Source organism: Jaminaea rosea (genome assembly GCF_003144245.1).
Source record: "Jaminaea rosea strain MCA 5214 unplaced genomic scaffold BDZ90scaffold_2, whole genome shotgun sequence".
Lineage (NCBI taxonomy): Eukaryota > Fungi > Basidiomycota > Exobasidiomycetes > Microstromatales > Jaminaea > Jaminaea rosea.
Genome location: NW_020289976.1, coordinates 1340677 through 1365115, shown reverse-complemented (window position 1 = coordinate 1365115; position 24439 = coordinate 1340677). Strand labels below are relative to the sequence as shown.

The window sequence follows — 24439 nt, the reverse complement described above, 5'->3', positions numbered from 1 at the left end:
GTATGGCCGAGTCAGACCCAAGTCGCTTGCAGCCCCTTCTTCCGCCTTTCCCGAGTGGAGGCGCTGCTGCGTCTTTCCCTCCGCGTCGCTACCAGTCCGCGGTGCGCTTCTTCCCTTCTTCCCTCCTCGCCACCAGCGACCACAACCAATCATCATCACGACGACCATGCCCCCTCTCACTATCACCGCTGCCCTCGCCCTGCGCGACGGGGCCTCGATCCCACAATTCGGTCTCGGCGTCTACCTAGCCAAAGGCTCCGCCTGTGTCGAGTCAATCCACAACGCCATCGCCGCCGGCTACCGTCACGTAGACACGGCCCAGTGGTACGAAAACGAGGCCGAGGTAGGTCAAGCAATCAACTCCGCCTCTATTCCCCGCAAGGACATCTTCGTCACCTCGAAAGTATGGGACACCAACCATGGCTACGAGCCTGCGACGCGCAGCATTGATGAGAGTCTTCGAAAGGCCAAATTGGACTACTTTGATCTCTTCCTTCTTCATTCGCCCAACCCGGGGAAAGAAAAGAGACTCGAGGCCTATCGAGCCTTGATTGCCGCAAAGAAGGCGGGGAAGGTTAAGAGCATAGGTGTAAGCAACTATGGGCCGCATCACATCGATGAGCTTGTGCAGCATTACCCGGATGACCTGCCTGTGCTCAATCAGATTGAGCTCAGCCCCTTTTTCCAGCGTGGGGAGATTGTGAAGAAGTGCAAGGAGCACAACATTGCCGTGGAGAGTTACTCGCCATTGGGAAAGGGACAGTTCGTCGATTTGCCCGAGATTCGGGATGTGGCGAACAAGTACAAGAAGAGTGCGGCGCAGGTTCTGATTCGTTGGGTGTTGCAGATGGGTGAGTGGCGAATGGTGGCGCCCCGGTGTGAGTCCATCACATACTAATCGATGTCTACGCGCGCGCGCTCTTCATCAGGCTACATCGTTATCCCCAAGTCGTCGAACCCGGCCCGTATCAAGGAGAATGCGGACATCTTTGACTTCGAGCTGAGCAAGGAGGACATGGAGACTCTCGGCAAGCTGGAGACGGGCAGTGGAATCACCTGGGATCGTGAGTGTGCAACGCGAGGGGGGATCACGTTGAGGAAATTGGAGAGCTGACATTCATTGATGAATTCGCGCTCGCTCGTTCACAGCCACCAAGTCTGCTTAGGCTTGACATGGAGACGAGATGTAAATTGAAGCCAGACCCAAATGAGAACATCCATAAGTTCGACGAGATCGCATCACCGAACCATCCTACTTCTTTTCCCCCTTGATCTTATCATTACACTCCCCTGCCAACCCCGACTCCTGACCCGGCTGATTGATCCTATGCTCCCCCTGCGTAGCATACAAGGCTCCGCCCGTCGCCAACTTCCCATTAACGTACAAGCCCATGCACGCGTTGAAAAAGTTCTTCGTGTACTGTGGGCCTTTGAAGGCATCGTAGTACGCAGCACTGAGCGCGTCGTGATCGTCATTGGCATGGTGGTCCGCGTCCTTATCATCGTCGTCCCACGTGTACTGGACGTACTGTTGGGCAGAATTGACTTGGCTGATATCCTGCCGGTCGGAAAGGAGGGAGGCAGAGCTGATGGCAGCACCGGTACCATTGCCAGTGTCAGTCGTCGGGTAGTTGCCCTGCCCTACGGCGAGTCGGTGCTGATTGGTCGAAACGTCGAAGGAGTAGAGCCAGTGGGAGATCTCCCCTTCCTTCTCGCCTACGTGGTGGGCGAGCAGCACATGCTCACTAGGGGAGCGCTTCGCTGAGGTGAAGAGGTCTTTGAGTCCTTCCTTACCGCCGTGCCAGGCTGGATGGACGTCGATTAATGTACCGTAGTCCAGCTTGATGGCCCCACCTTCCTCGCCTTCCAGAGGCGCGCCTCGCTCCGGCCTTACCCCAGCAATGATCAGCCCAACGGCCAGAATCAAATCGATACCCAATGCAACGAGGCAAGGGACACCCTTGTACTTGTCCGGCAAGGGTAAAGGGCGCTCGCATGCGTAGCCTGTGGCTGCGGAGAGGAGACTGATGCCGATGGAGAGGAGCTTGAATGTTATGCCGCTGCAGAGGGTGGCGAAGAGGAGAGGCAAGAGGAGGAGGGACAGGCGGACCATTGTGGGAGATAGCCAAGTGGGGAGGACGTGCGTTGAGAGAAAGGTGAGAGGACAGAAGATGGAAGGACAGGTGGTATCTTCTAGCATCCTTCGTTGGGTCAAAGGGTGAGGTAGCGAAATAAGTGCGGTGGCTTTGTGTCTGACAGGGCCTTTACTAAAGTTGCGGGCGGGGCGAGCTCGTTCGCGGTCAAGGGTGGGGATAGGGAAGTAAGTGGGCTGACCTTGGTCGGACGACCGCCTTGATTCACTGGCGTGCAGTCTAGCAATGGTGGGCGTGGTGGAATCAAATTGACGGCACGGGCACGACTCGAGTGGCACGAGATCATTCCGTAAGTAAAGGTTTTCGGATGAGCGGCGGCCCTAGTTGGCTGCTCATGTGTCCAATACAGGCCATTTGGCGGCGACTGCGTTTGCAGCGATGCTAAGGTCGCGTAGACGGTGGGCTGACCATATGGAGCCGCAGGACCGGTCACTGCGCTCCGAGGTCGCGCTGGCCTCAAATCCCACCGTGACACGGGCCGCTATTCATTTTCACTTACTAGCGCGAGCGTAGAGTAAAAAGGAAGATGTTCCCCGTTCGAGCTTGCCCATGATCGATGGCAGGCTTCAGCGTTGGAGCCGCCTACGGCTTCGCACATTGCTATAAAGACGCGTCAGCATTGCAATAACGCGGCATGGAATGGGACCTTTACATTAGAAGCACAGACGATCGAGACAGCGAGGCGACGGTGACGAATGCCCAGAGCTAGTGGCAGAGAGCGTGAGAGAGGGTTGCAGTGGCGGTCTCGACGGCTTAGAAGCGGTACTTGAAGAAGGGCGACTTGTCACCCATATCGGCGATCTGAGCCCTCGAGAGCGCTGCCGCCTCACCCGAGTCGATCTTGGCCTGCTTGGCCTTGTTGGCCCTCCACAGCATAGCGGCGTTGAAGAGCGCGCCGCCGATGGCAACGCAGTTCATGATGATGCAGGCCTTGTACGCGTTGAAGAAGCGAGGTGCCTCCTTGGTAGGGAAGATGTTGCTCGAGATGATGCCAGCAAGACCGCCAATGCCCACCTGAAGAGCAATGCAGGTAGCACGCTTCGTCTTGCCGCCGACGTTCTGGGAGAGGAGAGCGACGACTGAAGGGAAACCGGCATAGCTGCCAGCAGCAGAGATGAAGCAGGCGGCGTAGCGGACGTGCGGGTCGTGAGAGGCCAAACCGATTCCCCAGCCGATGGCGGACATTCCGCAGCCGAGGCAGAGGAAGAGGGTGCGGTTCTGGAGCTTGTCGGAGAAGTAGGCAAAGATGAGGACCAGAATTGCGGCGACCACATAGACGGGGACGGTCATGATCTGGGCGCGGACCGGGTCGTATCCGAGAGAGGTCTTGAGGATAGTCGGTAGGGTGAGGGCGATGCAGTACAGGGGGGCGAGGGAGCCGACGTAGGCGATCAGGGAGAGCCAGGTCTACGTGCGAAAGAGAGCGACATGTTCGTGAGCAATGGTGCGTCATTCAGGCATCGCAGCGCCGCGCGTACTCACCTTCCAGTCAGCAAAGCCTGCGAGAACAAAGCTGGTCTTGTAATTGTCGTTCATGGGGATGTCCTGGCCGTCGAAGCGGAGGCGGTCGCTCATGTACTCCTTCTCCTCCGTGGTAAGGAACTTGGCCTCGTCCAGGTTGGAGAAGAGCATGAAGTAACCGAGAGCAGCAACGGCGATGGTGAGAATTCCTTCGACAATGAAGATCCAGGACCACCCTTCGTAGCCCCCGGTTCTGACGTGAGAAAGGCCATAAGCCAGCAGACCTCCGAAGGCGCCGGCGATGGTGGCAGCAGAGAAGAAGGTAGCGATGCGTACTTGAAGGAACTGGCGAGGGATGACGAAGGACAGAAGAGCAGTGACACCAGGAAATAGGCCTGCCTCGAAGGCGCCCAGTACGAGGCGAAGTCCAATCAATCCTGCCGCGTTCTTGACGAAACCCGTCACCATCATGGTGATGCCCCAGAACAGCACGATGATTGGAAGCCATCGCTTTGCCCCAAACCTCTTAAGCATGAGGTTGGAGGGAACTTCGAGGGCAGCGTACGTCAAAAAGAACAAACTGAGGGCGAGGGCGTATTCTGTGTCCGTAAGACCGAGCGCCTTGTTCATTCCTGCAACTTTGGCGTTGCCGATGGCCGTACGGTCCAGGAAAGAGAAGAGGTAGAGCAGCGAGCAGATGGGGAGGAGGCGAAGATCGACCTGGGAGTGCGTAGTGATGTAGACGCGTCGGAAGTCAGTTCACCGTGATCTTCGGAAGCGCGTGCGCTCCGATCTTCGCCGTCTCGCTCACCTTCCTCAAAATGGCCTTGGTGCGACGCTCATCGGCGACTGTGGTGGGACCATCAAGCTCATGCTCACGGTCGTGTCCGTAGGTGAGGGCATTCTCGAGGGGAACGCCTCCCTCGAGCTTTGTGTCGTCGAGGATCTTCTCGTTGTTGCTCTGCGGCGTGGACGGCATGATGGCGCGTGGCAGAAGGGGTGAGGCAAGTGGTGTGGAAGAAGGAGCGCTGCGCTGATAGTAGGATCGAGAGCGACTTCTTTCGTGAGGGAAAAGGCAATGTGGGCTTCTTGATCATATATCATCTTATACCTCACCTCGAGAGCTTGCTAGAGGTCTTACCCCGCAGAGACAGCGAGATGGTCTGCTCGCTGCACAGTTCCAAGCCACCTCAATTCTTCTCAAGCAGTACAAACCCAGAGAAAGGCCTGATGAGCGTTGTGGAGCCCCACAAAAAGGGTGCTGATCCCGAGGTGAGGCCGCATTGCATTGCATCCCATCAAGCTCGCGGGAGAGTCCTACTCTGCTAAGGACGGCAGGCTGGGCAGAGTGGCGCGCAAATGAAGGAGGCTTGCGGCAATACCGAGCGAGAAGAACTGTCAGAAGATTCGTGTCTGCGTCGGGGTCAGCGCCTTGGCCCTGCGTCGTCAGCATCATGCTTCGTGGGGAAGGAGGCGGCCTCCGATCACCAAGGTACGGCGGTGTAGCTGCACTGGTCGACTACTCCGCGAAGGTCAGCATAGCCCGCGTTGGCTCCAACGCAGCTGGCGGTGAGGACCCGGTGAACCGTTTCGAATTGATTGCCGCTGACTTGGCACTCCGTACCTGCGTCGATGTCGTGCTGGCTTGGGGTGAGACCCAGGTAAGTGGGAGGCGTCGTACGCTGAGTTGTTAGCGCGGCGGGTGGCGCGCTGAATTTGGCAACGCGCTACCCTCGCCTGTCCCGGCACGACCGTGCGCAGGTGCCTGTGGCGTCAATCGAGGGAAAGCGGGGCTTCAAGCTCGGACCTCTTGGCAGCATCGATCCCCACGCCCTTCGACCGCGGGGTTGCGCAATTGTCGAGACGCTGCGACTAGAAGGCAAAGAGGCGTCCTGAGTTGCCTTCGTCCGACGATGATCGCGATCAGGGAGGAAGGCCGGAAGTCGCGGTTGCTATTGCCATTGCGTTTGCGGTCGCAGTCGCGGTCGAGAATACGGACGACAACGCGATTGCAAAGCGGCGCTTGCGATATGAGCCGGACGTGATCCTGATTCTAGGCCTGATGACATGACCTCGAGCGACGAGCGCGGAAAGCCTTTGGCGAGAGCATGGTGACGGCATGACATCAGAACGGCGAATGCTGGGCCAGTATTGGGCACGGAGGACCCTTTGGTTGGACAGCTCCCTCGCTGGCAAGGTGGTGCAGACGAGCGAGGCGAGCCAGTTAGCTGAGTGGCTGACTCGACAAGGGCAAGTAGGCTGCACCGCTTGGTAGCAACGCTCAAGCCTACAGCTTTACCCAGTGGCTTGGGCCTATCGTCGCGGCTCATCTGCTATCGAGTCTACCCTGGCCTTTACGTGCGCCACGAATAATGTCGCAACGCAAGTGGGCCAGACGCTGAGCCACGACCAACCAGACGAATCACAAGCGTGGATCAAAATGGTCGCTTCGAAGCAGATGAGCTTACCATGGCAGGGGCGTATAGAGCAAAAATATAGCGTGATTCGAGCTCTGGGCGAGGTGTTGCTTCACATTATTCTGACCGGAACGGCAGGCGGGCGGGCGGGCGGATGTGAGACCCGCATCGCAGTGCCACGCGCCTCGCTGGAGGCCCGAGCGTGCGGACAGACGACGGACGAACGACACTTGGGCGAGCTCCTTCTCATTTCATCATCGCACCCTCGCAGCAAGCCAAGCAGACACTTGCCGGATCAACGCCAGATCATTGGCAGTCTTCCGCCCAATCGAGATCTGCCCCGCACTTCTCTAGCCGTTTCAGCCAGCTGCGTCGAGACGGCAGTCGTCTAGCTTCTGCGCCGCCCGAAGCTCGATCTGCGCATCATGTCCTCATCAAGATCGCCGTCAATGGCGCGGCTGCTCTTCATCGCAGCTTGCCTCATCCTAGCGTGCTTATCGGTCACTCGAGCGCACATGATCGAGCTGCCGCCGTCGCAAAAGGAGTGCTTCTACGAGGTGAGTCCAGCGGGCATATAGCCAGGCCCTCCATGCGCCATTGATCTCACACTCTTCTCTCCCCTTGCCAGGACCTGAACCCCTCTGACCAAATGACCCTCACCTACCAGGTAGGTGGAGGCGGTCATCTCGACATAGACGTATGGCTGGACGACCCGAACAATGCCCGTCTCTTCGAGCAGCGCCACAAGGACACGGGCACCTACTCATTTACAGCGACTCACTCGGGAAGGTACACGTACTGCTTCTCCAACGAGTTCTCCACCGTAAGCGACAAGACGCTGAGCTTCAATGTGCACGGTATCATCTATGTCGCCGATGAGGGGGAGATGCTGCCGATTGAGAGGGAGATTAGGGATCTGGCGGCGGGGCTGCAGGCTGTCAAGGATGAGCACGAGTACATGGTTATCAGGGAGAGGACGCATAGGAATAGTGAGCGCCGCGAGCAGCAAAAGACATTGCGCACGCAACTCGCTGACACTTCGCTCCCTCCTTTCGCTCTGCAGCTGCCGAGTCGACCAACTCAAGGGTCAAGTGGTGGTCAATCATCCAGGGCTTCATGCTGCTCGGTGTGTGCGCCGTGCAGGTCGTCTTCGTCAAGAGGTAAGCGAGCGTGGGGTTTGCAGCCTAACATCGCAGTCTGACTGACCCCTCATGCCCTCTCCCGCACGCTATCGCCCGCGCACCAGGCATTTTGAGGTGCGAAGAGCGATCTAGCAATGAGGCGCGGGCCGACCGTCACGTCAAGCTGGGCTTACGATGCGGGACAACATCTGTACACACACATGCTCATGATAATTCGAAGCGGCAAGTCTCAAGTCATGATGCTCAATTGCGATTCTACAAAAGCGCGAGCGTCTACAAGGGGTAGCGGAAGTGTAGGTCCTGCTTGTCTGTCAAGTCGAGTAGCGCAGTGTCCAGCTTGACGGCTGGCTGGCCCGCCTCATCAGGGGACTGAGCAGCAGCAGCCGCTTTCTCTCCCTCACCTCCCTCGCCTTCGCTGCCGCCCAGCCTGACCTTGACATCATGCCCCTCCTTTGAAGCCACACCAGCTCCGTCTGCCGCAAGAGCGTCCCTGCGCTTGTTCTCGCTGCTCATGATCCACTTGAGCGCATATCCGGTAGGAATGCAGCAAAAGTACGAAACAAGCACAATGGCCCACGGCACGATGTTTTGCGGCGCGTACTCTGCTCGCCAGATGTACGGGCCAGCAAGATTGCCCACGCAGTACGCGATGAGCTGGATCGCGTTTGCGACGCTCTTCTTTGTCGAGCCGGAGTTGGATGCCGAGCACCACGCGAGGCTGAGCACAAAGCCAGAGGTGTTCAAGGGAGCGAGGAAGACGCCCACGAGGCGAGCGACTTTGTGGTCTTGTCCGAGGCCGATGAGCATGCTTGCGCCCACGAGGGAGGGGAGGGTCCAGAGCGCCATGACGTCTGCGGTGTGGTTCTTCCACTTACGCGCCAGGTACGTCGCAGCGGGGATGCAGATGATCTCGAGCACTCCCGTGGGGATGTTGAGCAGGGCCGACTGCAAGGTGTCGAAGCCGAGTTGGTTGATGATGATGCTTCGCTGGACTGTGAGGGAGTTTGGGATGTTGGAGAAGATGGCGTACAGGGCAAAGAGGTAGATCTTGGGGTCACGGAGGGCTTCCACGAACTGGTCGCGTTTGAAATGCTTGTTCTTTGTTCCTGTGCGGTTCGCCGAAGAAACACGCTTGATTGCCATGGCGCGCTCGCGAGGGGAGAGGAACCCTGAGCGAGGGGCAGGCCAGAGCAGGCATCATTAGCTGGAGCTAACAGTGTGCGGCATGCGCGAGCACTCACAGGCGGTCGCAGGCGTGTCCGGCATGAAGAAGAAGTAGAGAACGAACAGGACCGTCGTCATCAGGCCGAGAATGAGGAAAAAGACCCTCCACGGCCTCCAGTCGCCGAGGTGCACACCCTGCACGCCATAAGCTACCAAGGCATTCAGAATGATCGCAGCGCCATTCATCAAAAACCAGTAGCCGACCCTGCTAGCCTGCTCGTCGAACTTGTAGTAGGAGCTGGTCAGGGCGAGGAAGCCGGGGGTGACGCACGACTCGACCACACCCAGGAGGATCCGCAGCGTGAGAAGGCCAGCAAAACTGTTGCTGCTCAGGTGAGCGAGCATGAGGAGTGCCCAGCTGAAGACGGCGAAAGTGAGGACGCGACCCGTTCTGAAGCGTTGTAGCAGGATGTTCACGGGGTACTCGGCGACGAGATAGCCCTGCGCGTGGGAATGAAGGACATGTGATCAGCTCTGGGCCAGGCAAATGAGGAAGTTTGACTGATTGCCACTCACGATGTAGACTGCAAACGAAACGCCAAGGCAGGAGAGAGTGATCAATCAGCGTGCGATCCAATGTCATCTCCCGCCGCGCCGACTCACAAAAGCTCGAGCACTGATTGAACCTATCTTGGGTCAAGTGGTTGTCCTGCTTGATCCCGAGAATGGCCGCATTCCCCAAGGAAGTCTTATCACAGAACTGGATCATGTACATGGCCAGCATGAGCGGGAGAAGATGCCAGTCGATTTTGCGTCGCAGCTTGTTGTATTCATCCTCAGTGACGTTTTGGAGCTCGGACTCGTACTCGAGCATGAGTGCAGCACCTTCATCTACTGACTTTGCATTGATGACTGGGGCCGAGGAGGGAGACGTGTTGGAGGTGGTGGGAGGGGAGTAGGGCGAGTCTGTGATGACCGCCATGGCCGTCTTGGAATCATAGGCCTCGCCGCTACCGCTGCTCCCGCTAGCGCCGTGGGTGGCCATCTTCTTCTCGTCGTCGTGGTCGGACATGGTGTTGCGCAGAGAGATCAAGGGCGTCGTAGTGATGGAAAGAAGAACAGAAAGAAACTGTCCCGCCACAAGAAGGTCTTAATCTCATTCGCATTCGCACTGAGGCAGAGGTTCGCCCCCACATTGGTCACACGCTCTCTGCACCCATATCAGCCAGTCGGCAGACGCGGCTGGATGGAAGCGAAGCTAGGGCCGCGGGGCAGCGCCGTACCGATAAGAGAGCCCCGGCAAGAGGCGACGCTCTGAGGTCCGAAGATGACCGCGTGTCGACAAAGGCAGATAAGCTGGCCAAGAAGCCAAGAATCACTTGGCCCCCGCTTGAAAATTTGTTCGTGAATATGGCATCAGACCTTCTTCGCCCTTTCTTACTGGTAGATGTGGGAGATGAGCGCATGATCGACGGGCAGTCGAGCGGCGCACCCATCTCGTGAGACGCAGTGGGCGTCACAATCCGTCTCGGTCAGGCACAGATCTCCAGCAGACTGTATCGCTATTCTATCGAGGCCTGCCTCTATGGCAGAATCAGTCGTGCGAATGAGATTGCCATGATGTGAGACAGGGTGGTGAGGCGGTGAGGTGGTGAGGTCCGGAGCGGAAGAAGTCGCCTGCCGGCCGGCCAAATTGACGCGGAGCGGAAACGCGCCTCTCTGGACGCGCTTCGACTTGGACTTTGGAATCCAACACTCATTGTTACCTCCTCCCCTTCCACACGACCGCCAACATGAGCGAGGATGTCGCTCGCAATGGTCTCGTCGAGCAATTTGGTCGCCCTCTCGCAGATCATGCAGACAGCATGACCGAGTGTCTCTCTCTGCTGCGCCTCTACTCCCTCACACCGCAGACCCTCTTCTATCGCTGGGAAGCATTCGCTCTCAGCTCTCTCCCTTCGGAGGCGCGCGCGAATCCGACATTGCAAGACTTCAGAGCGCTCCGTCAACACCTTCAGTCCTCACTCGAGACGGCTAATGCATCTTCTTCTTCCGCGGGGGCCTACGCGCAGACGCCAAAGAAAGATGGACTTGCTGGTTTCGGTGCCGGCTCGGCGGGGCGTACCGGAGGGGCAAGTGCGAGGAAGATGATGGGATTGGGTGGGCTCATGGGATCCGCTCCCAGCTCGACCTCGATGCAAACCCCTTCACGCCCGTCAGCGCTTAGTCGCGGGTCGCGACCCACGGCAGGAGGTGTTGGGGACGATTCGATGGAGATGGACGACTCGCCTCTCCGACCAGGCGCAGCGAGGGCTAATGGCGGCCAACAATCATCTGGGCCTGCGGGAGCTTGGCATGCAACGCAGACATTGAACAGCAAGATTCCTGCGAGCAACGGTGACGAATCACGAGGCTCCTCGTCGCGCGTAGCATTGGCTGTGGGGACCGACCCGAGGAAATGGCAATACCGCTACATGTTCGAGCGCGGTGGAGAGCGAGGAGAGGGTGAGTGACCGCTGCCTACTCGGAAGCCGCATGTGTGGGACTGACAAATTGATAATGACTCTTTTCGCTCGCCTGGGCCCCCACTACCTCCAGCTTTGGACGACTCCCTCGAATCCTACTCCTCCCTCATCCTCGAGACGTACAACATCAGCGAAGAAGACCTAGGCGACCCGTCCCACACGCATCAGCAGTCTGTCTACGTCGTGGGCCGTATCACGCCCAACCTGACCGCGATGACCGCGAAAGCATCAGACAACACCGCAGCCACAGCCGGTGGTCTCCCGCGCCTGAAGCCGAGCGCAGACGGGATCCTCATCGAGTCCTCCAAGCTGCAAGGCGCAGGAGCACGCGTGCCTATCAGATTTGAGAAAGATTGCACGATCCGTCGCCCACCGGGTGACATGGACGCCGACTCAGGGCCGTCCTCCCCCGCAGAGCTCCTCGGCCTCTTCCCCGGTCAAGTGCTCTGTCTCAAAGGGCGCAACGGTGGCGGGTCCGTCTTCGGCGTAGAGGAAGTACTTCTTCTCCCTTCCCTCTACCAGGCCTCAACTGCTCCCTCGCGTTTGCTCGAGTTGCAGCATACTGCTCCGAATCACCTCCGCGGCCAGGCGCTGAATATCGCTGTAGCCTCGGGACCTTATACAGCGGAGATGGATCTAGACTTCGCGCCATGGCATGCATTGATGGATAATGTGGCGCGAGAGGCGGTGGACGTGCTCGTCCTCCTAGGTCCCTTTATCCCGCTCTCGCACCCGCTCCTCCCCACCTCGCAACACCTCCCTGCCGACCTCTTCAAACAGCACTTCGCCTCCCGCCTCAACAGCCTCACCTCCCCCTCGGGCTCCGCAGGCACCACCCCGATCCTCCTCCCCTCCGTCCTCGACGCCCTGACCTCGCATGCGGCCTGGCCTCAGCCGAAGTATGATGCTGCTGAGCTTGGCCTGAGCAAGAAGACGAAGCTGCTACCAAATCCGTGCTTGTTCAGTGTAAACGAGGTGGTCGTCGGAGTGAGCACGGCGGATGTCCTGAGGGATTTGAGGGGAGAGGAGCTGGTCGTGCGACTCAAGAACGCAGCAGCGCAGACAGGAGGGGCAACACCTCCAACACCGCAGAAGGAGGACGTCATCGCTCGCGCTGTGCGACACATCATGTCGCAGCGAAGGTGAGCCCCTGTCTCTTTCCCGGATCCATCTCTGCATTCAGCTGACCCTTCTCTCCTCGCCACTCGCACGCACACCCAGCTTCTACCCCCTCTTCCCACCCCCACAACCACGTCCGGCCCCCGGCGCGAGCTCAGAGGAAGCGCCCCTCCCCCTCTCCCTGCCACACCAACACCTCGCCCTCTGGCAGTCAGTCACGCCTGACGTCCTCTTACTGCCTTCTTGCTCCCTAGCCCCATTCGCAAAGATTGTCGACGGGACCATCGTGATCAACCCTGGACCGGCTGCAGGTGGAGGGGACGAGGGACAATCGCAAGAGGAGGGGAAAGCAGCCAAGCTTACCATCCTGCCATTATCGCGCGCTGAGCTAGAGCAACAAGTCAACGCGGAGGACGAACCGAGAGGACATGACGTGTGGAGTAGGACGAGGGTAGATTTGTTGGGAGTGCCGTTGCGCAGGTAGAGGGGCGCGCAGAGGGACTTCTATTGCTCGAAGCTGGTAATGCTGATGTAGACTACGCGACGCGACGACAGACCCAAACCCGCTCCCTTCTCTTGACACCGAGTGCTGCAACTACTTGCACTTCGTCTCCTGCTTTTCTCCCTTTCGCACTGCGAATGAGCGCCAGGCTCTCTGTTCGTACAGGCAATCCCTCCGCTCCTTGCTCAAGCGGCGCTGTACTGACGAGGGCGAGCCTGTACCCTGCCACCTTGGGCAGGCGAGGCAGGAGGACCTCACCTATGTAGTTGACGAGGTTTCGCCTCCATGTTGCGCCCTTGCCTTGTATCGCCCTGATCGCAGCGATCGTCGGCCGCCTGACAATGCTCAAGCCGGCATGCTCTGAAAAGCTTGCCTCCTCTACAAAGCCCTCCTTCCCTTTTCTGCCCTCCACTACCTGATCACAGGGAACCTCGCTGATCACCCAGTCGAATTCACCCCAGATCTCGAGCAGTGATCGGTCCAGATTCTCCTGCTTATCGTACGTCCACACGGCTCGTTCCTCTGCAGTTGAAGGAGGCAAAACACCCGGCAAGAAGGACAGCCCAAATGCGCCCCGGCTGTTATGATGCGAGGAGTGGTGCAATGACTGGAAGAGGCTGACGCCAGTCATGGCCGGGGGTACGTCGATGTGTACTCTTGCGCCGCTCGTTGCCGGATGGGTCTCGTGCAGCCAGCGTAGAGCTTCCCCCCCTGGGTAATTGGATGAGCTTGTACCTAGCCCGAGGAGGGTGAGTGCTAGGGTGAGGAGGGTAAGAGTCAGGGGCAAAAGACGACGCAGTAGGAGGACAGGGCTTGACGAGGAAGAGGAGCCTAGTTTTGTTGCTGGGAAGAGCCTGGTGATGAAGGGGCAGTGAGCGAGCCATTAGGCTCCCTACGTTGCTTCACTGGCCACAAATCGCAGTACTCACAATAAAGCTGCCGCCAATGCCGCGAGGACATTCAAGCACGGGCCCACGTAGACGATGAATCTCCACTCCTTATGTTTGAGCAGCGAAAGTAGACCGACTTGTACTGCAGAGACCCATAGGAGGGCCAAAGGTGGAATTCGGCCTGCTTCCCGTTGAGCCAGAACCTCATTGATACGTTTGCTCCTCGCCGCGGCGGGGGAGGGAGCGGATCTGCCTTGCTGGAGGGTGTTTGACGTCGCAGGAGGACCTGAGGCTGATTCAGACGACGGCCCTCTCGTCGCTGCCCACACAGCCGCCCCTGCGCCACCCACAGCCAGCGGTGTCAGACCTAACAACAGTCCCGGCAGCGCCGACGTGAAGTAGAAGGACCATGGCTCGATGCCCCATTCGACACTCTTGCCCTGCACAACATTGAAGAGCCCGGCCTCCAACTCGGGCCACGTCCAATTCGTGTCCATGCCTACGCGCCACATCCATCGATCCATGAGAGCCGTCCATCCCGCGGAGAGGGTGGCGGCTGCTTGGGATATGCCAGCGAGTTTGGCGATGCTTTCGACCGGGTGGGGGTCCCATTCGCTGCGGTAGGAGAATAGGCGGGAATGCAAGTGGTACAGCCCTAGCGCGCCTACGAGGGCCAGGCACTCTAGCCGGATGACGAGGGACGTGAAGATGAGAAGGGCTACGCCAGCTAGTTGCTGTTTTTCGTGAGGAAGACCTCGAGGGAGGGCCAAGCCGAGAGCAACGAGGACCAAAGGCATGGCGAAGCTATTCGGCAATGGGCGACCGGCATAGAATGGGATGCGGAACTGCACCAGATGGAAGACCAAGGTCAGTCTGTGGAGCCAGCTGCGTAGCTTCCTCTCCCTGGCTGAGTCGCCTTGCGTGAAGGCTCGAAGGTCCAACGCTCCTGCCACACGGCGAGCAAAGAAGAGGGCAGCTTCCGCCCAGCATAGAGCAAGGATGCAGCGTACCAGGAGTTGGGCGTCTGCGCTCGTCGTGATGAAGCCTGCGAATCTGCCTAGCAGGAGGAAAGGATAAGAGAGGAGGCTGAGAAGAAGAGAGGGAATGAAGCTGCGAGGGACCGCTCCCGGGAAGAGGATGTGGTCCCACTAACCGAAAGGAGGGGTGAACGAAGACAGGAAGTCAGTGGTGCTGAGACAACGGCAGCACCTTTGAGACCACCTGCGTACCTCATTGATGCGGCCCAGACCCAAGAATAACCAATCATGCACTGCCTGAACATTGAAGCTCTCCTCGACCTTTGTGTACGGGGCGACCACAACGTGCGCGACAGCTACGATGCGGAGGAGGACTTGAAGGTTGATGTCGAGCCACGTCGAGCGAAAAGGTGGCTGTCGCATTGCAGGTGCAACATTACTGCTGGGCATGGCAGCCCGAAGATTATCTATTAGCCTTGTGGGATGATGAAATGGAAAGAGGGAAGAGAAGAAGTCACGTCTTTGTCCCCGTCCGCGTTTTTGACGCCGCACGAGCCATGCCCATCGTTGAGACTCGACAACACAGCTTGCAGCTCCTCGCACAACCGCCACTCAATGGACGCATCAGTGTAGTTCGCATTAAAAGGATCGAGTAAACAGGTTCAAGTACGACGATGGAAAGATCTCAGCCCTCACTGCCTCTACTATCGTGGCAGCATCCCGCCGCCTCCTCCTACTGCGCCTCCGCCTCCGGCCCCATTCTGAGCCCCGCCACCACCAAGCTCCATCGCCTCGACTACGCTTCTACTGATCGCCGGCCCCGCCCCTTCATTCGAATTGGGGTCCAGCCTGCCACTCTCCAGCGCTTCCGTGTACTCCTCTACACTCCTCACCAGGTTGAGGAAACGGTTGTCCTTGATGAAGCGAGGAACAGAGTCCGTCGCCATGAGCTTGAAGGTGTGGTCTTGGATACGCTCGTACAATCGCACGATTGTCTGCAGCTGCGAAGCATGAAGCGGAGCTCGAGGCATCGAGGCAAAGACCGTCTTCTTGCGCTCTTCGACCGAGGCGTTGGGTCCAAGTGGCGTGGTGCTGCCCGGACCGGAGGAGCCGTCCCCAAGATCGGTGCTGGGACGACCGCGCCCTGTCCCGAAGGAGGAGGTACTGGCCGCAGGTGGGCCAGAGAGATTGCTAGGGAAAGCATCGTTGACTGACTGCTGCTGCTGCGCCACAAGGTCTTGCGCCCTGACCGTTGTGACTCCTCCGCCTTCGGCCCCTGAAGTAGCTCGAGCGTCGGTGAGCACCTTGGTCATGTAGTTGACCAGCTCCGTGCGCAAATTGTGCTCAATATTGAGCTCACAAGGTGACGCAGGCGCCAGATACGTATTGTAGATCACGAAGGCCATGGCGATGAGGTCCTGCTGATGCTTCTCCATCGCCGTATTCGTTCCCTGGCCGCTGGCCCGCTGCTGCGCTTCCGCCGCTGCCGCTGCAGCAGCCTGCTTGGCAGCGTTGCGATTGAACAAGCCGGTGCGGCGTGAGGTACGCTCGCCCTGCTGGTTAGCATTCGAGGACTTGACTGCTACGGCGCTCGAGGTGGTGTGGAAGCGACGCTTGAAATCCTGTACGTCCAGCCAGAAGGAGAGATTCTCTTCGCAGAAGTTCTGCTTCAAGAAGTCGCGGTAGAGGGAGCGCAACGCGGGCTCTTCGAGGATCTGGCGCAACCTATTCGTGTTAGAGTCTCGCGAGTTGTATCCTCCGACGGAGCCCGAGGCAGAGTCATGACCATGACTGTCCTTGCTACTGCCGCCCCCGCTTGTCCCTCCGGTATTGCCGCCGCCGCCTGAGCGGACCAGGTAGTCATTGCGCAGCTTCTCTGCGGCGGACTGCTTGCGAAAGAGGTTGGAACCTTGCCTGCTGCTGTTGGAGTCGCTGCCGATCGAGCGCGATGAGATGGAGGCGCTGCGAGAGTTGTCACCCCCTTGAGAGCCACCGTACTCGGGTCGGTTGCCGTTGGAGGCCATTACTTCTTGTTGCTCGTCACCGCCCGAGGCTGAGTGCAAGGCGTCCTTCCCTCCAGCCCCGGCGCCCGCTACTGCTGCTGCTGCCGCTGCACGTCGCGCATCGTGGCTTGACGCTCCACCGTAGTCGAAGCTACCACGCACAGCCGGACCCCCCGCACCTGGTGCCCCAGCACTTGTCCCACTCCCGGCGACATCGCTGCTGTCGCGACTTGGCCTACCAGACCCTGCATTGCCGTAGCTATCTGCCGGCTGTGCATACCCCGGCCAGCGAGCGACGGCTCTGCCTCGATCGGTCAAGGCGTAGATTGCCTTGTAGTGGCATCTGAACTCTCCCTCGCTCACGCGGCCGATGCCATCCTCCCCTCGCACCAGTACAGCGTCATCATCTCCCTCGCTACCACCGCCGCGCCTAGACGACGAGTCGCGCACCAGCCCCACGAAGCCCATGCGCTGGAAGTGGGCGCAGATCTCTGCTGCTTCATCTCGCCCGCAGATGGTGGTGAAGTCGCACAGCCAGTCCAACGCAGCAACAGCGGAGAAGGTATGCTTGACTGCTTCTGCGTTCTTTGACGTTCGAGGCTTGTCATACAGGTCTGACAGCCCAATGCCTAGAGTACGATCAAAGACAACGGGCGGCTGGCCGGGCTTTTGAGGGGCCATGGCTGCATCGATGTAGTTTGGCTGGCGGCCACAGAAGCGGCGAAAGAGGACCTCGATGATGGGGCGATTGATGAGGAGCTCGTCGTCGTGGGCTCGTCGCTCGAGATGGAGGAGCTTCATGCAGATGGGCTGAGAGGAGAAGACTTTGAGTAGGTGCTCGCCATTGATGCCGTTCTTTGTAATGAAACGCTCGAGGATGTGAAGGCCCTTGGGCGTGAGTTGGTAGACGCCTGACGAAGAGATCAAGGGACGTGCGTCAGCATGGCCCCACAGCTGGCGCTCTGATGGTGCTTGACTCACCTTTGTCCTTGAAAATGGCGCTCGAAGGATCAGCAGCATTCTCAATGAGACGAGCATCCATGAAGTGTTGGCAGATACCTGCAGCAGGGCGTTGAGAGTGCAGAGCTGGTGAGCTCAAGCTGCTTTGACCTCGCTTCCACTGCTTGCTCACCTTTGGCCATATCACGATTCATGCTGAACGTCGTCGTCGTCGTCGTCGTCACAACTCTGCTCGGCTCCCTCGGATCAGGCGCTCGATTGGACTGCGAGAACTTGAGCGCCGACAGATTCTCGGCCGCCTCGTCTGTAGTGAAGGAGTTGGTGTACGTTTTGAAGTATTGACGGTGCGTCGTCAGCTCAAGAGAGACGATGAGCGTCGCAAAGAGATCGTGGGTATCCTGTCGATGCGAGAGAAGGGATCAAGTGAGCTTGCAGCGAGGAGATGTGGCAATGGTCTAGCGGGTCTCACCTTTGCATAGGGCCGTCCCCTCCTAGTCGTTTTCATCATCCTGCTACTCGTCTGCTGCTTCGTTCGAGTAGAGGAGCCGCCCTGTCCTCCATCGCGACCGCTGCTACGACTGCTTTGTGTCGCGTCTTCAGCCATGACTCCTGGCTCTCACGAGAGATATAGGAAGAGGTAGAGTTGTTGGTGCTGGCCAGAGCTAAGGGGTCGGACGAGCGGCTGGTCTACGATGGTCGACAGCGCAAGCAATGACCGAGGCCGGGGGCGCGGCGCTCACTTGCTACCCTCGTCTCGTCGTTGCTCGTCCTTGTCGCCGCGGCCTGTCGTCGCTGATCCGGTCAGGGGGCTTGCGTGTGTGTGCCTTATTGAACGGAAACCGGCCGCGATGATGACAAGGCAACAACGACGTAAAGTAGGAGGGGGCAAAGTGAGGAGCAATCGAGCGTGCAAGTCGAAGTCGCAGTCGCAGTCGCGCTAGACGAGACGAGACGGACAACGGAGTTGGGAGGGAGACAAAGAAAGGCAACTAATCAACCAACTAGCGCGAGGCGTTGGGCGTCGAGCGTCGAGCGTCGATTGGCTTGCAGTCAAGTCAGTCTCACCCAGTCAAAGTCCAACCAACGCCCACAGCGGCGGCGCCGGCACGGCGGCTGGAGTGAGACGGGCCCTTCTCTCGCTCACTCAACGCGCCGCCCGCGCCGCTCCACGGGTCTCCTCGCCGCTGAGCTTGGCCCCCTCGCGAGGGCACACGAGCAGCCGAGCTCAAGGCCAAAGCTCAAAGCTCACAAAAAGCTCACAAAGCTCTGCACAAGGTTCAACAGTGGGCGCTGAGCTAGCCCGCCGGCAACGGCAACGCCAGCGCCTTGGCTCGCAAAGATAGATAGACACCGATTTAGGTCAGGGCAGGGCAGCCTGCAATGAACAAGGTGGGAGCATTAAGGGGGTAAACGAGTCGTGAGGAAGTGCGGCAGGGGGACGAGGCGAAGGCGCGAGGACCCCTGACAACAGAGTCAAGGGGGACAGCTGCGTCGAAGCTGCTTCGAGCTCAGGGCGCCCAGGTGCAGGAACAAGAAGAACGGAAGCAGGCCTGTCCTCCTTACCTCCCGACTGCGTGTACAGGGCGAGAGCGCCTGCTCTCCCTCTCGCCGTCTCTCAGCCATGCCACCACTCGTCGGTACGGCTCCATATCTCCAAACGAGCAAGTTCGAACCAGAAAAGATGAGATGTAGATGACAGGCAAAATCAAAAGAACAATGAAGAGAAGAGCACAGACGAATATGAGATAAACAAAGAGGGATGAGATGTGAGATGCCAACCACGGACGGGGCTTCCAATCGACAGGTCACGGTGTGACACTCTGCTCTTCTACACCGTGAAAGCGTCCGCCCACCCGTCTGTCGCGCCCAAGAAGTCCAGCCTCCAGATCGGGCTAGGTTGCGGAGGGGCAATGTCCCTCGAGGTCAAGTAACGACGCTGGGCAGATCCGCCTCGAGCCTGCTTTTCGTGCTTTTCAGGTTGCTGATGCTGATGAGCGTAGTAGAGCTGCTGCTGCGACCCTAACGTTGGGGTCCTCCCCGCCGCTGTCTGGCTGCCCTGGCTGGACATGCTACTCCGCCCATACGCCGCAGTCGGGCTGCCAGGGAGAGCAGAGCTGAACCTCTTGGCGCCGCCCGTGCCGACGATAGACTTGAGAGCTCCCGCCCCCGGCTGTTGAGCGTACTGCTGGCCCTGCCAGCCCAAGCTCACACTAGGGTTGCGAGAGTCATATCCATCGCCCTTGGCGCACATGGTCGTAGCGGTCGCGGCAGCATGGACTGCCGCGCCTGACTGCCCAGCCAAATAGCCTCCCAGGCCACTGAATGCTGATGTCAGGCCTTGCAGACTGACCCTGCCCAAAGCGCGCGAGCCCAGCCCGCCTGCCGCGGCCATGGCCAGGTTGCTGCCTGAGCCTCGCCCAGCATCACGATCCGGGGAGCTAAACTGCGCTGCATCGCTATTGCTTGAGTAGGAGCGTCCAGTCGTGGAGTTGGTCGTCCCGCTGTTGGAGCGCGTGAGGCCCGAGTCGAGGCTGGACTGCGACGAATCCCTGACGTACGCGCTGCGAGCCACCGGTGGTCGGCCACCCTTGAATGACGAGGAGCCAGCGATCATCGCCTGCCTGACGGGCGGATTTGATCCCCTCCTGCCGACGGAAGCGTAGTCACGCGCCGCGTCATCATCATCGTAGTACTCGACGTACACGGGCGGCATGTCGAGCGAGGAGTGGGTGGAAGGCAGCGCCGGAAGCGGATCGAGTTGCTCGCACACCAGCAGACCAAAGAAGTCATCGATCGAAGGCTTGCGGCTGCGCTGCGCTTGCTTTGTACGTTGACGTAAGCCGTTCTTGGACTGCGCGTTACGGACAGCATCGAGGGCGTCGCGATAGGACCATTCGCGGATGAATTCGGGCCGATGCATGTCGACGTGGTCGGACGCGTCTTCATGGAGAGAGTCGTCGTCGTAGTCCTCCTCTTGCTGGTCGTCGTAATCGTCCTGCTCGTCGTGCGGAACGCCACCGCTCTCGAGGTCTACGGGAGAAGCCGGCCCGTACGTTTCGACGGAGGACGTGGTGCTGGATCGCTGCCCGCCGACGTCGCCAGAGGATTTAGAGCCCTGAGAGCCAGATGTACCAGAGACGGAAGCATTGCGGTCCCCAGCTTGGCTGCGCACTTGAGCTGGCGATGAGGCAGCTGATGCAAACGTGGCCGAGGGCTCCAATGAGGGAGTATCGTAAATCTCGGGAGCGAGCTCCTGCTCGTCGCTTGAGGCTTCTTCAATATCCTCGCCGGCTTCAAGGTCAATAATGCTGCCACCTCGCGCATGCTGCTGCTCCTGGCCATCCATCTCGCTCTCCTGCTCCTCTACCTCCGCGACTTCTTCCTCAACCTCCTCCGCCTCGGCCAACGGCTGCAAGCCTCCCGGCAGAACACTCCCGTCCTGCTTCTCATCAGGCGTGAGGGAGCCCTGCTCCGATTCTGCCATACTCGTAGCCATGGTGGTTCCACTGCCGGCGCTCATCATACTGCTCTGATCCATCGACCCCATGCTCGAGTCGTACGCGAAGACATGACGCTTGTTCCGGCTCGAAGGCGATGGAGCAACGGGACTGAGGACACTCTCGCTTTGCGAGGCATCCATTGGAGAGAAGGCTGCCTCTTCCTCATCCTCTGGTACTGCAGCCGCCATCTCACGCTGAGTTGCAGAAATTGAGGCAGTGCGCTCGCGCTTATGCTCCTCGGTCTTTGTCTTCTCGTTCTCCAGCGAGGCAGTCAACTGGCTATTTTGGTCCTTGAGCTCATCCGCCTCCTTCTGCGCCCTTAGGTGCTCGCGGCGCTCATGCTCCAAGCTGCCCGCAAGGTTGAAGATCTGCTGGCGCATATCCTTGAGCAGCTTCACCGTCTGCGGGTTGGGCAGCTCCGACGAGCTGGCACCTGGAGGGAAGTAGCTGCTTGAGGGCGGCGCGTTGGGGTCGAGCGCGGGACTCTTGAGCGCCATGATAACATCCGCAGGAATGGTTAGGCTACGTGAGGGAGAGTCATCGCTCCCTGTAGGCGTGGAAGCTACCTCGAGACCTTCCTGACGCATTCTGGCCTGGAGAGACTTGATGTGCAGGTGGAGAGAGGCGACCCTTTGGCGCTCTGACTCGGTGTTAGCCCGCTCGTCGCGCAGTGACTTCTCGAGACCTGTGCAGCGCGTGCGCCAACCGTCGACGTCGTCTGCCAACATGTCGCGCTCTGCCTCGAGATCCTCCATTTGCTGGCGCATCTCGGCTGCACCAGCCTCCTTCTCTTGCTCCAACTGGGCCAGACGCTCCTGATGCGCAGATTCGAGCTCGTCGATGCGCGAGGTGAGTGCACGCTTCTCTTCGGCCATGCGCTGCTCTAGCTGCGAGTACTCGAGGGCCGCTCGTTCTGTCTCTTGCTTCAGCTGAGCATTGGCAGCGTCCACTTGGCCACGGAGCATCTCGAGAGTGCCAGTGTCACGCAAGTTCTTGGCCTTGAGCTCGTCGATAATGGCCATCGTTGAGGCTGAGGCTGAAGTTGAAATCGATGAGGATGACGAGGACGCAGGAAGCGAGATCTCATTTGGCGTGGTCGGTGAAGACGATGACGGCTTGTAGATGATGCTAGATCGGCGGTTCGTGACAGGCGACACGGCGTCCGCAGAGCGAGAGGTCGATGATGGCTTCTTAGCGCCCGGCGTGTGGAATCCATTGCCCACGGTCCCATCGCTGCTCACTGACCCGGTGGACGATTGACTGCCGAGTCTCAGCGCTCGCATGCCAGGACGGTTGGAGGTGTTCGGTGGCGAAGGGGGGTCGTCACCTTGCGCCTCAGGAATGGCGTTGATGCGGGCAACGGCGCTTGCCATGTTGAGAGGTCGAAGGGAGCCGAGTGGCATTGAGCGCCTGTTGAGCTTCTTAGTCGCCTCGGACGATTGCGAACGCGGCATTGACCAGCCGCGTGACAACTCGCCAAGGGATTCTGATGGAGCCAGGGAGCTCTGGCTTTCCACTGTGTCGGTCTCTTCGTCATCTGCATCGCCCGACGACTCGTTCAGCTGCGGCAAACCAGCGGCTCGCTGAACGCTCGAGGCGACGTAGAGGCTGGTGGGTCGGCTCTTGAGCTTGAGGGGCTTGGGCTGAAGGCCGAGTCGCCTTGTACGTTGGGCCGTTTCCAGCTCGGCCTCGCGACGTCGCTGTTGGGCTGCCTCGTCCTCGACGGCGCCGATGCCCTTGATGAAGTCCATTGCTTTGCGCTCCTTCAGCGGCGAGTTGGTCTCGTCCTCCTCTTCCTCCTCGACGAGAGTCGTAAGTCCCTCGGCTTGTGCATTGTCGGTGGATATGAAGAGCGACGCTGGCCTTGTTCTCGGGCTCTTCTGCGCGCTGAGCTCCGGCAGCGATTGCGAAGAAGTCATGCCGACGTTGGGAGAGAGGAGCGTGGCGTTGGAGCGAATTGACTGCTCCTCAGTGGATCGCTCATTGGCCTCGAGCAGATTGATCGTCGATCGTCTGTCCATTCCCTCCTCGCCGTGGATCTCATCGAAGGTGGGAAGCTGGACGCTACTTTGCCTCGAGTGACGTCGGTCGGAAGGCGTGTGAGGGGAGGATACGCCTGCTTTTTTGCCCTCAAGCTTCTCCAATGCTGTTCGACGGTCGTCTCCTCCGTCATCGCCGTCAACGTCTCGCTCAGACGGGTTACCATACGATCCCCTCCAGTCAAAGTCACGCACGCCACTGCGACGGTTGCTGTCGCCGCCGCCAAAGAGGAGGCTGGCGGACTGAATACCGGAATGGCGATTCGAGCTGAAGCGGCGGCTAGCTCGAGAGTTGAGTCCGCTGTCCACCGACGATGGGAAGCCTAGGCCGCCCATGATCTCCATGCTTTCCCTCTTCGTGGCCAGCGACGCTTTGCGAGAGTGACGCGAGGGCCTGCGACTGTGGCTCAAGAATGAGTCGGCGCTTTGGCTGCCGGCAATGCCCTGCGGATCATCTAGCGGCTTGGGCTGGGCCTTGGGCGTGACGGAGGGCGAAAGCGCAAAAGCAGGCTGCAGCTTTGCTTCGTCGACGTCTTGCCAGTCAGACGGCTTGCCACTGGGACCAAAGGCGTCCGGCCCTCGCTCTACGGCCAGGATGTTGGCATTGCCTGCCGACGATGATGAAGCCGCGCCGAGTGCTGCGCCGCTCAGTGGTCGTGAAGGCTGGTGAATGCTGAGGTTCCTTGAATGTCGCCGGCTCGAGGCGACAAAGGATGTCGGGCGAGTATTTGCTGAGTGTGCTAAGGGAGTGGCAGATGAAGGCGTTGAAGTTGAGTTGCGATATGGTGACTGAAGGCTCGAGGCAAGGGCGTTGACGGCCGTTGAAGCCATGCTGTCTGCGGTGATAGAGATGGAACCTGTCCTCGAGTGACCTCTCCCGTGTCCAGCACGAGAGTGAGTACGAGAATGATTTCGAGCATGCGAATGAGTGGCAGATGGTGGCGGTGTCGCGAAGGAAAAAGCATGCATGCTGTCTTGCGAATCTCTGGCTGCCTGCACGATCTTGGACTCGACGGCGAGGGCAATGTTCGCAGAGGCACGCTTGGCCTGAGCAGCTGTGAGCGAGATGGAGTTGCGCTTGGCCCTCTCCATCTCTGCTTGCTTTGCTTGCTTCGCTCGGTATGTCTTGAGCTGTGAGAGGGGGGCGCAAGGGAAGCAATGTGTCAATTCCATGGATGTGTGGTGGGCGGTAGATGAGAACTCTCGCCCCGCAGCATGCTCACCTTCTTTTTCGCCGCCAGGATCCTGTCCTCCCTCTCCTTGCTCTCGACCGATGCAGACGACGAGCTGGTTGCCATATTGGAGGGAATGTGAGAACAGTCGATGTATGGGTGAAGGGCGGAAGGGAGCGTCTCGAGGGGTTGATGGGTCGAGGGTCGATGGATACAGAGGGGGCCGGGTAGCGAGGCGAGGGAACAGTGGCGAGCACGGAGGCTAGGGAGACAGAAGAGGGAGGACGAAAGGCTGTGTAGTGGTCAAGCCGGCCGGAGCAACGTCGTGGAAATGAGGGCGCAAGAGCGAAGAGGGCGTTCGTGGGCGGCGAAGGTCGGCGGCGACGGCTACCCGACGGTTCTATATTGGCCTGAT

General features: G+C 59.3%; 9 protein-coding genes across 9 annotated transcripts; 3 read left to right on the top strand and 6 right to left on the bottom strand.

The window, feature by feature from the left end:
- The first annotated feature begins 153 nt into the window (after positions 1 to 153).
- On the top strand, positions 154 to 1400 carry BDZ90DRAFT_230660 (aldo-keto reductase). Its single transcript, XM_025505561.1, has 3 exons — positions 154 to 851; positions 930 to 1064; positions 1150 to 1400. The coding sequence occupies exons 1-3, from the start codon at positions 167 to 169 to the stop codon at positions 1164 to 1166; spliced, it is 837 nt and encodes a 278-aa protein (XP_025364434.1). The 5' UTR covers positions 154 to 166; the 3' UTR covers positions 1167 to 1400.
- On the bottom strand, positions 1253 to 2276 carry BDZ90DRAFT_269737 (hypothetical protein; the record flags this gene model as incomplete). Its single annotated transcript, XM_025508742.1, has 1 exon — positions 1253 to 2276. The coding sequence occupies exon 1, from the start codon at positions 2198 to 2200 to the stop codon at positions 1253 to 1255; it is 948 nt and encodes a 315-aa protein (XP_025364433.1). The 5' UTR covers positions 2201 to 2276.
- A 630-nt stretch (positions 2277 to 2906) lies between these two features.
- Positions 2907 to 4593, bottom strand: BDZ90DRAFT_217022 (MFS general substrate transporter; the record flags this gene model as incomplete). Its single annotated transcript, XM_025504297.1, has 3 exons — positions 2907 to 3560; positions 3636 to 4334; positions 4426 to 4593. The coding sequence occupies 3 exons, from the start codon at positions 4591 to 4593 to the stop codon at positions 2907 to 2909; spliced, it is 1521 nt and encodes a 506-aa protein (XP_025364432.1).
- A 1863-nt stretch (positions 4594 to 6456) lies between these two features.
- On the top strand, positions 6457 to 7305 carry BDZ90DRAFT_278068 (supernatant protein factor, C-terminal domain-containing protein; the record flags this gene model as incomplete). Its single annotated transcript, XM_025509057.1, has 4 exons — positions 6457 to 6588; positions 6660 to 7020; positions 7095 to 7191; positions 7278 to 7305. 4 exons carry the CDS (start codon positions 6457 to 6459, stop codon positions 7303 to 7305), a joined length of 618 nt encoding a protein of 205 aa, XP_025364431.1.
- Positions 7306 to 7381: 76 nt separating this feature from the next.
- Positions 7382 to 9743, bottom strand: BDZ90DRAFT_230658 (MFS general substrate transporter). Its single transcript, XM_025505560.1, has 4 exons — positions 9001 to 9743; positions 8914 to 8921; positions 8415 to 8838; positions 7382 to 8342 (listed from the first exon to the last, which is right to left on the bottom strand). The coding sequence occupies exons 1-4, from the start codon at positions 9407 to 9409 to the stop codon at positions 7447 to 7449; spliced, it is 1737 nt and encodes a 578-aa protein (XP_025364430.1). The 5' UTR covers positions 9410 to 9743; the 3' UTR covers positions 7382 to 7446.
- Positions 9744 to 12574, top strand: BDZ90DRAFT_249724 (DNA polymerase alpha, subunit B). The gene is made up of 3 exons (XM_025507669.1): positions 9744 to 10842; positions 10936 to 12004; positions 12084 to 12574. The coding sequence occupies exons 1-3, from the start codon at positions 10131 to 10133 to the stop codon at positions 12463 to 12465; spliced, it is 2163 nt and encodes a 720-aa protein (XP_025364429.1). The 5' UTR covers positions 9744 to 10130; the 3' UTR covers positions 12466 to 12574.
- On the bottom strand, positions 12156 to 14842 carry BDZ90DRAFT_230656 (hypothetical protein). The gene is made up of 3 exons (XM_025505559.1): positions 14603 to 14842; positions 13413 to 14521; positions 12156 to 13337 (listed from the first exon to the last, which is right to left on the bottom strand). The coding sequence occupies exons 1-3, from the start codon at positions 14798 to 14800 to the stop codon at positions 12518 to 12520; spliced, it is 2127 nt and encodes a 708-aa protein (XP_025364428.1). The 5' UTR covers positions 14801 to 14842; the 3' UTR covers positions 12156 to 12517.
- A 126-nt stretch (positions 14843 to 14968) lies between these two features.
- BDZ90DRAFT_278064 (regulator of G protein signaling superfamily) lies at positions 14969 to 18294 on the bottom strand. The gene is made up of 4 exons (XM_025509056.1): positions 17783 to 18294; positions 17486 to 17711; positions 17335 to 17412; positions 14969 to 17264 (listed from the first exon to the last, which is right to left on the bottom strand). Exons 1-4 carry the CDS (start codon positions 17915 to 17917, stop codon positions 15055 to 15057), a joined length of 2649 nt encoding a protein of 882 aa, XP_025364427.1. The 5' UTR covers positions 17918 to 18294; the 3' UTR covers positions 14969 to 15054.
- An 847-nt stretch (positions 18295 to 19141) lies between these two features.
- On the bottom strand, positions 19142 to 24150 carry BDZ90DRAFT_258716 (hypothetical protein; the record flags this gene model as incomplete). The annotated part of the gene is made up of 2 exons (XM_025508095.1): positions 19142 to 23983; positions 24076 to 24150. 2 exons carry the CDS (start codon positions 24148 to 24150, stop codon positions 19142 to 19144), a joined length of 4917 nt encoding a protein of 1638 aa, XP_025364426.1.
- Positions 24151 to 24439: the final 289 nt, after the last annotated feature.

Bases quoted from the DNA above. Each gene is read 5' to 3' on its own strand.
- BDZ90DRAFT_230658 (XM_025505560.1), bottom strand. From the start codon at position 9,409: ATGTCCGACCACGACGACGAGAAGAAGATGGCCACCCACGGCGCTAGC. The intron at 8,343-8,414 runs GTGAGTGCTCGC...CCCCTCGCTCAG, and splicing joins GGACACGCCTGCGACCGCCT to GGTTCCTCTCCCCTCGCGAG.
- BDZ90DRAFT_249724 (XM_025507669.1), top strand. From the start codon at position 10,131: ATGAGCGAGGATGTCGCTCGCAATGGTCTCGTCGAGCAATTTGGTCGC. The intron at 10,843-10,935 runs GTGAGTGACCGC...CACTACCTCCAG, and splicing joins CGGTGGAGAGCGAGGAGAGG to CTTTGGACGACTCCCTCGAA. The intron at 12,005-12,083 runs GTGAGCCCCTGT...ACGCACACCCAG, and splicing joins CACATCATGTCGCAGCGAAG to CTTCTACCCCCTCTTCCCAC.
- BDZ90DRAFT_230660 (XM_025505561.1), top strand. From the start codon at position 167: ATGCCCCCTCTCACTATCACCGCTGCCCTCGCCCTGCGCGACGGGGCC. The intron at 852-929 runs GTGAGTGGCGAA...GCTCTTCATCAG, and splicing joins TCGTTGGGTGTTGCAGATGG to GCTACATCGTTATCCCCAAG.
- BDZ90DRAFT_278064 (XM_025509056.1), bottom strand. From the start codon at position 17,917: ATGGCTGAAGACGCGACACAAAGCAGTCGTAGCAGCGGTCGCGATGGA. The intron at 17,712-17,782 runs GTGAGACCCGCT...TCGCATCGACAG, and splicing joins GGGGACGGCCCTATGCAAAG to GATACCCACGATCTCTTTGC. The intron at 17,413-17,485 runs GTGAGCAAGCAG...GCCCTGCTGCAG, and splicing joins GAATCGTGATATGGCCAAAG to GTATCTGCCAACACTTCATG.
- BDZ90DRAFT_230656 (XM_025505559.1), bottom strand. From the start codon at position 14,800: ATGCCCAGCAGTAATGTTGCACCTGCAATGCGACAGCCACCTTTTCGC. The intron at 14,522-14,602 runs GTACGCAGGTGG...CCTTTCGGTTAG, and splicing joins GTCTGGGCCGCATCAATGAG to TGGGACCACATCCTCTTCCC. The intron at 13,338-13,412 runs GTGAGTACTGCG...CTTCATCACCAG, and splicing joins GCATTGGCGGCAGCTTTATT to GCTCTTCCCAGCAACAAAAC.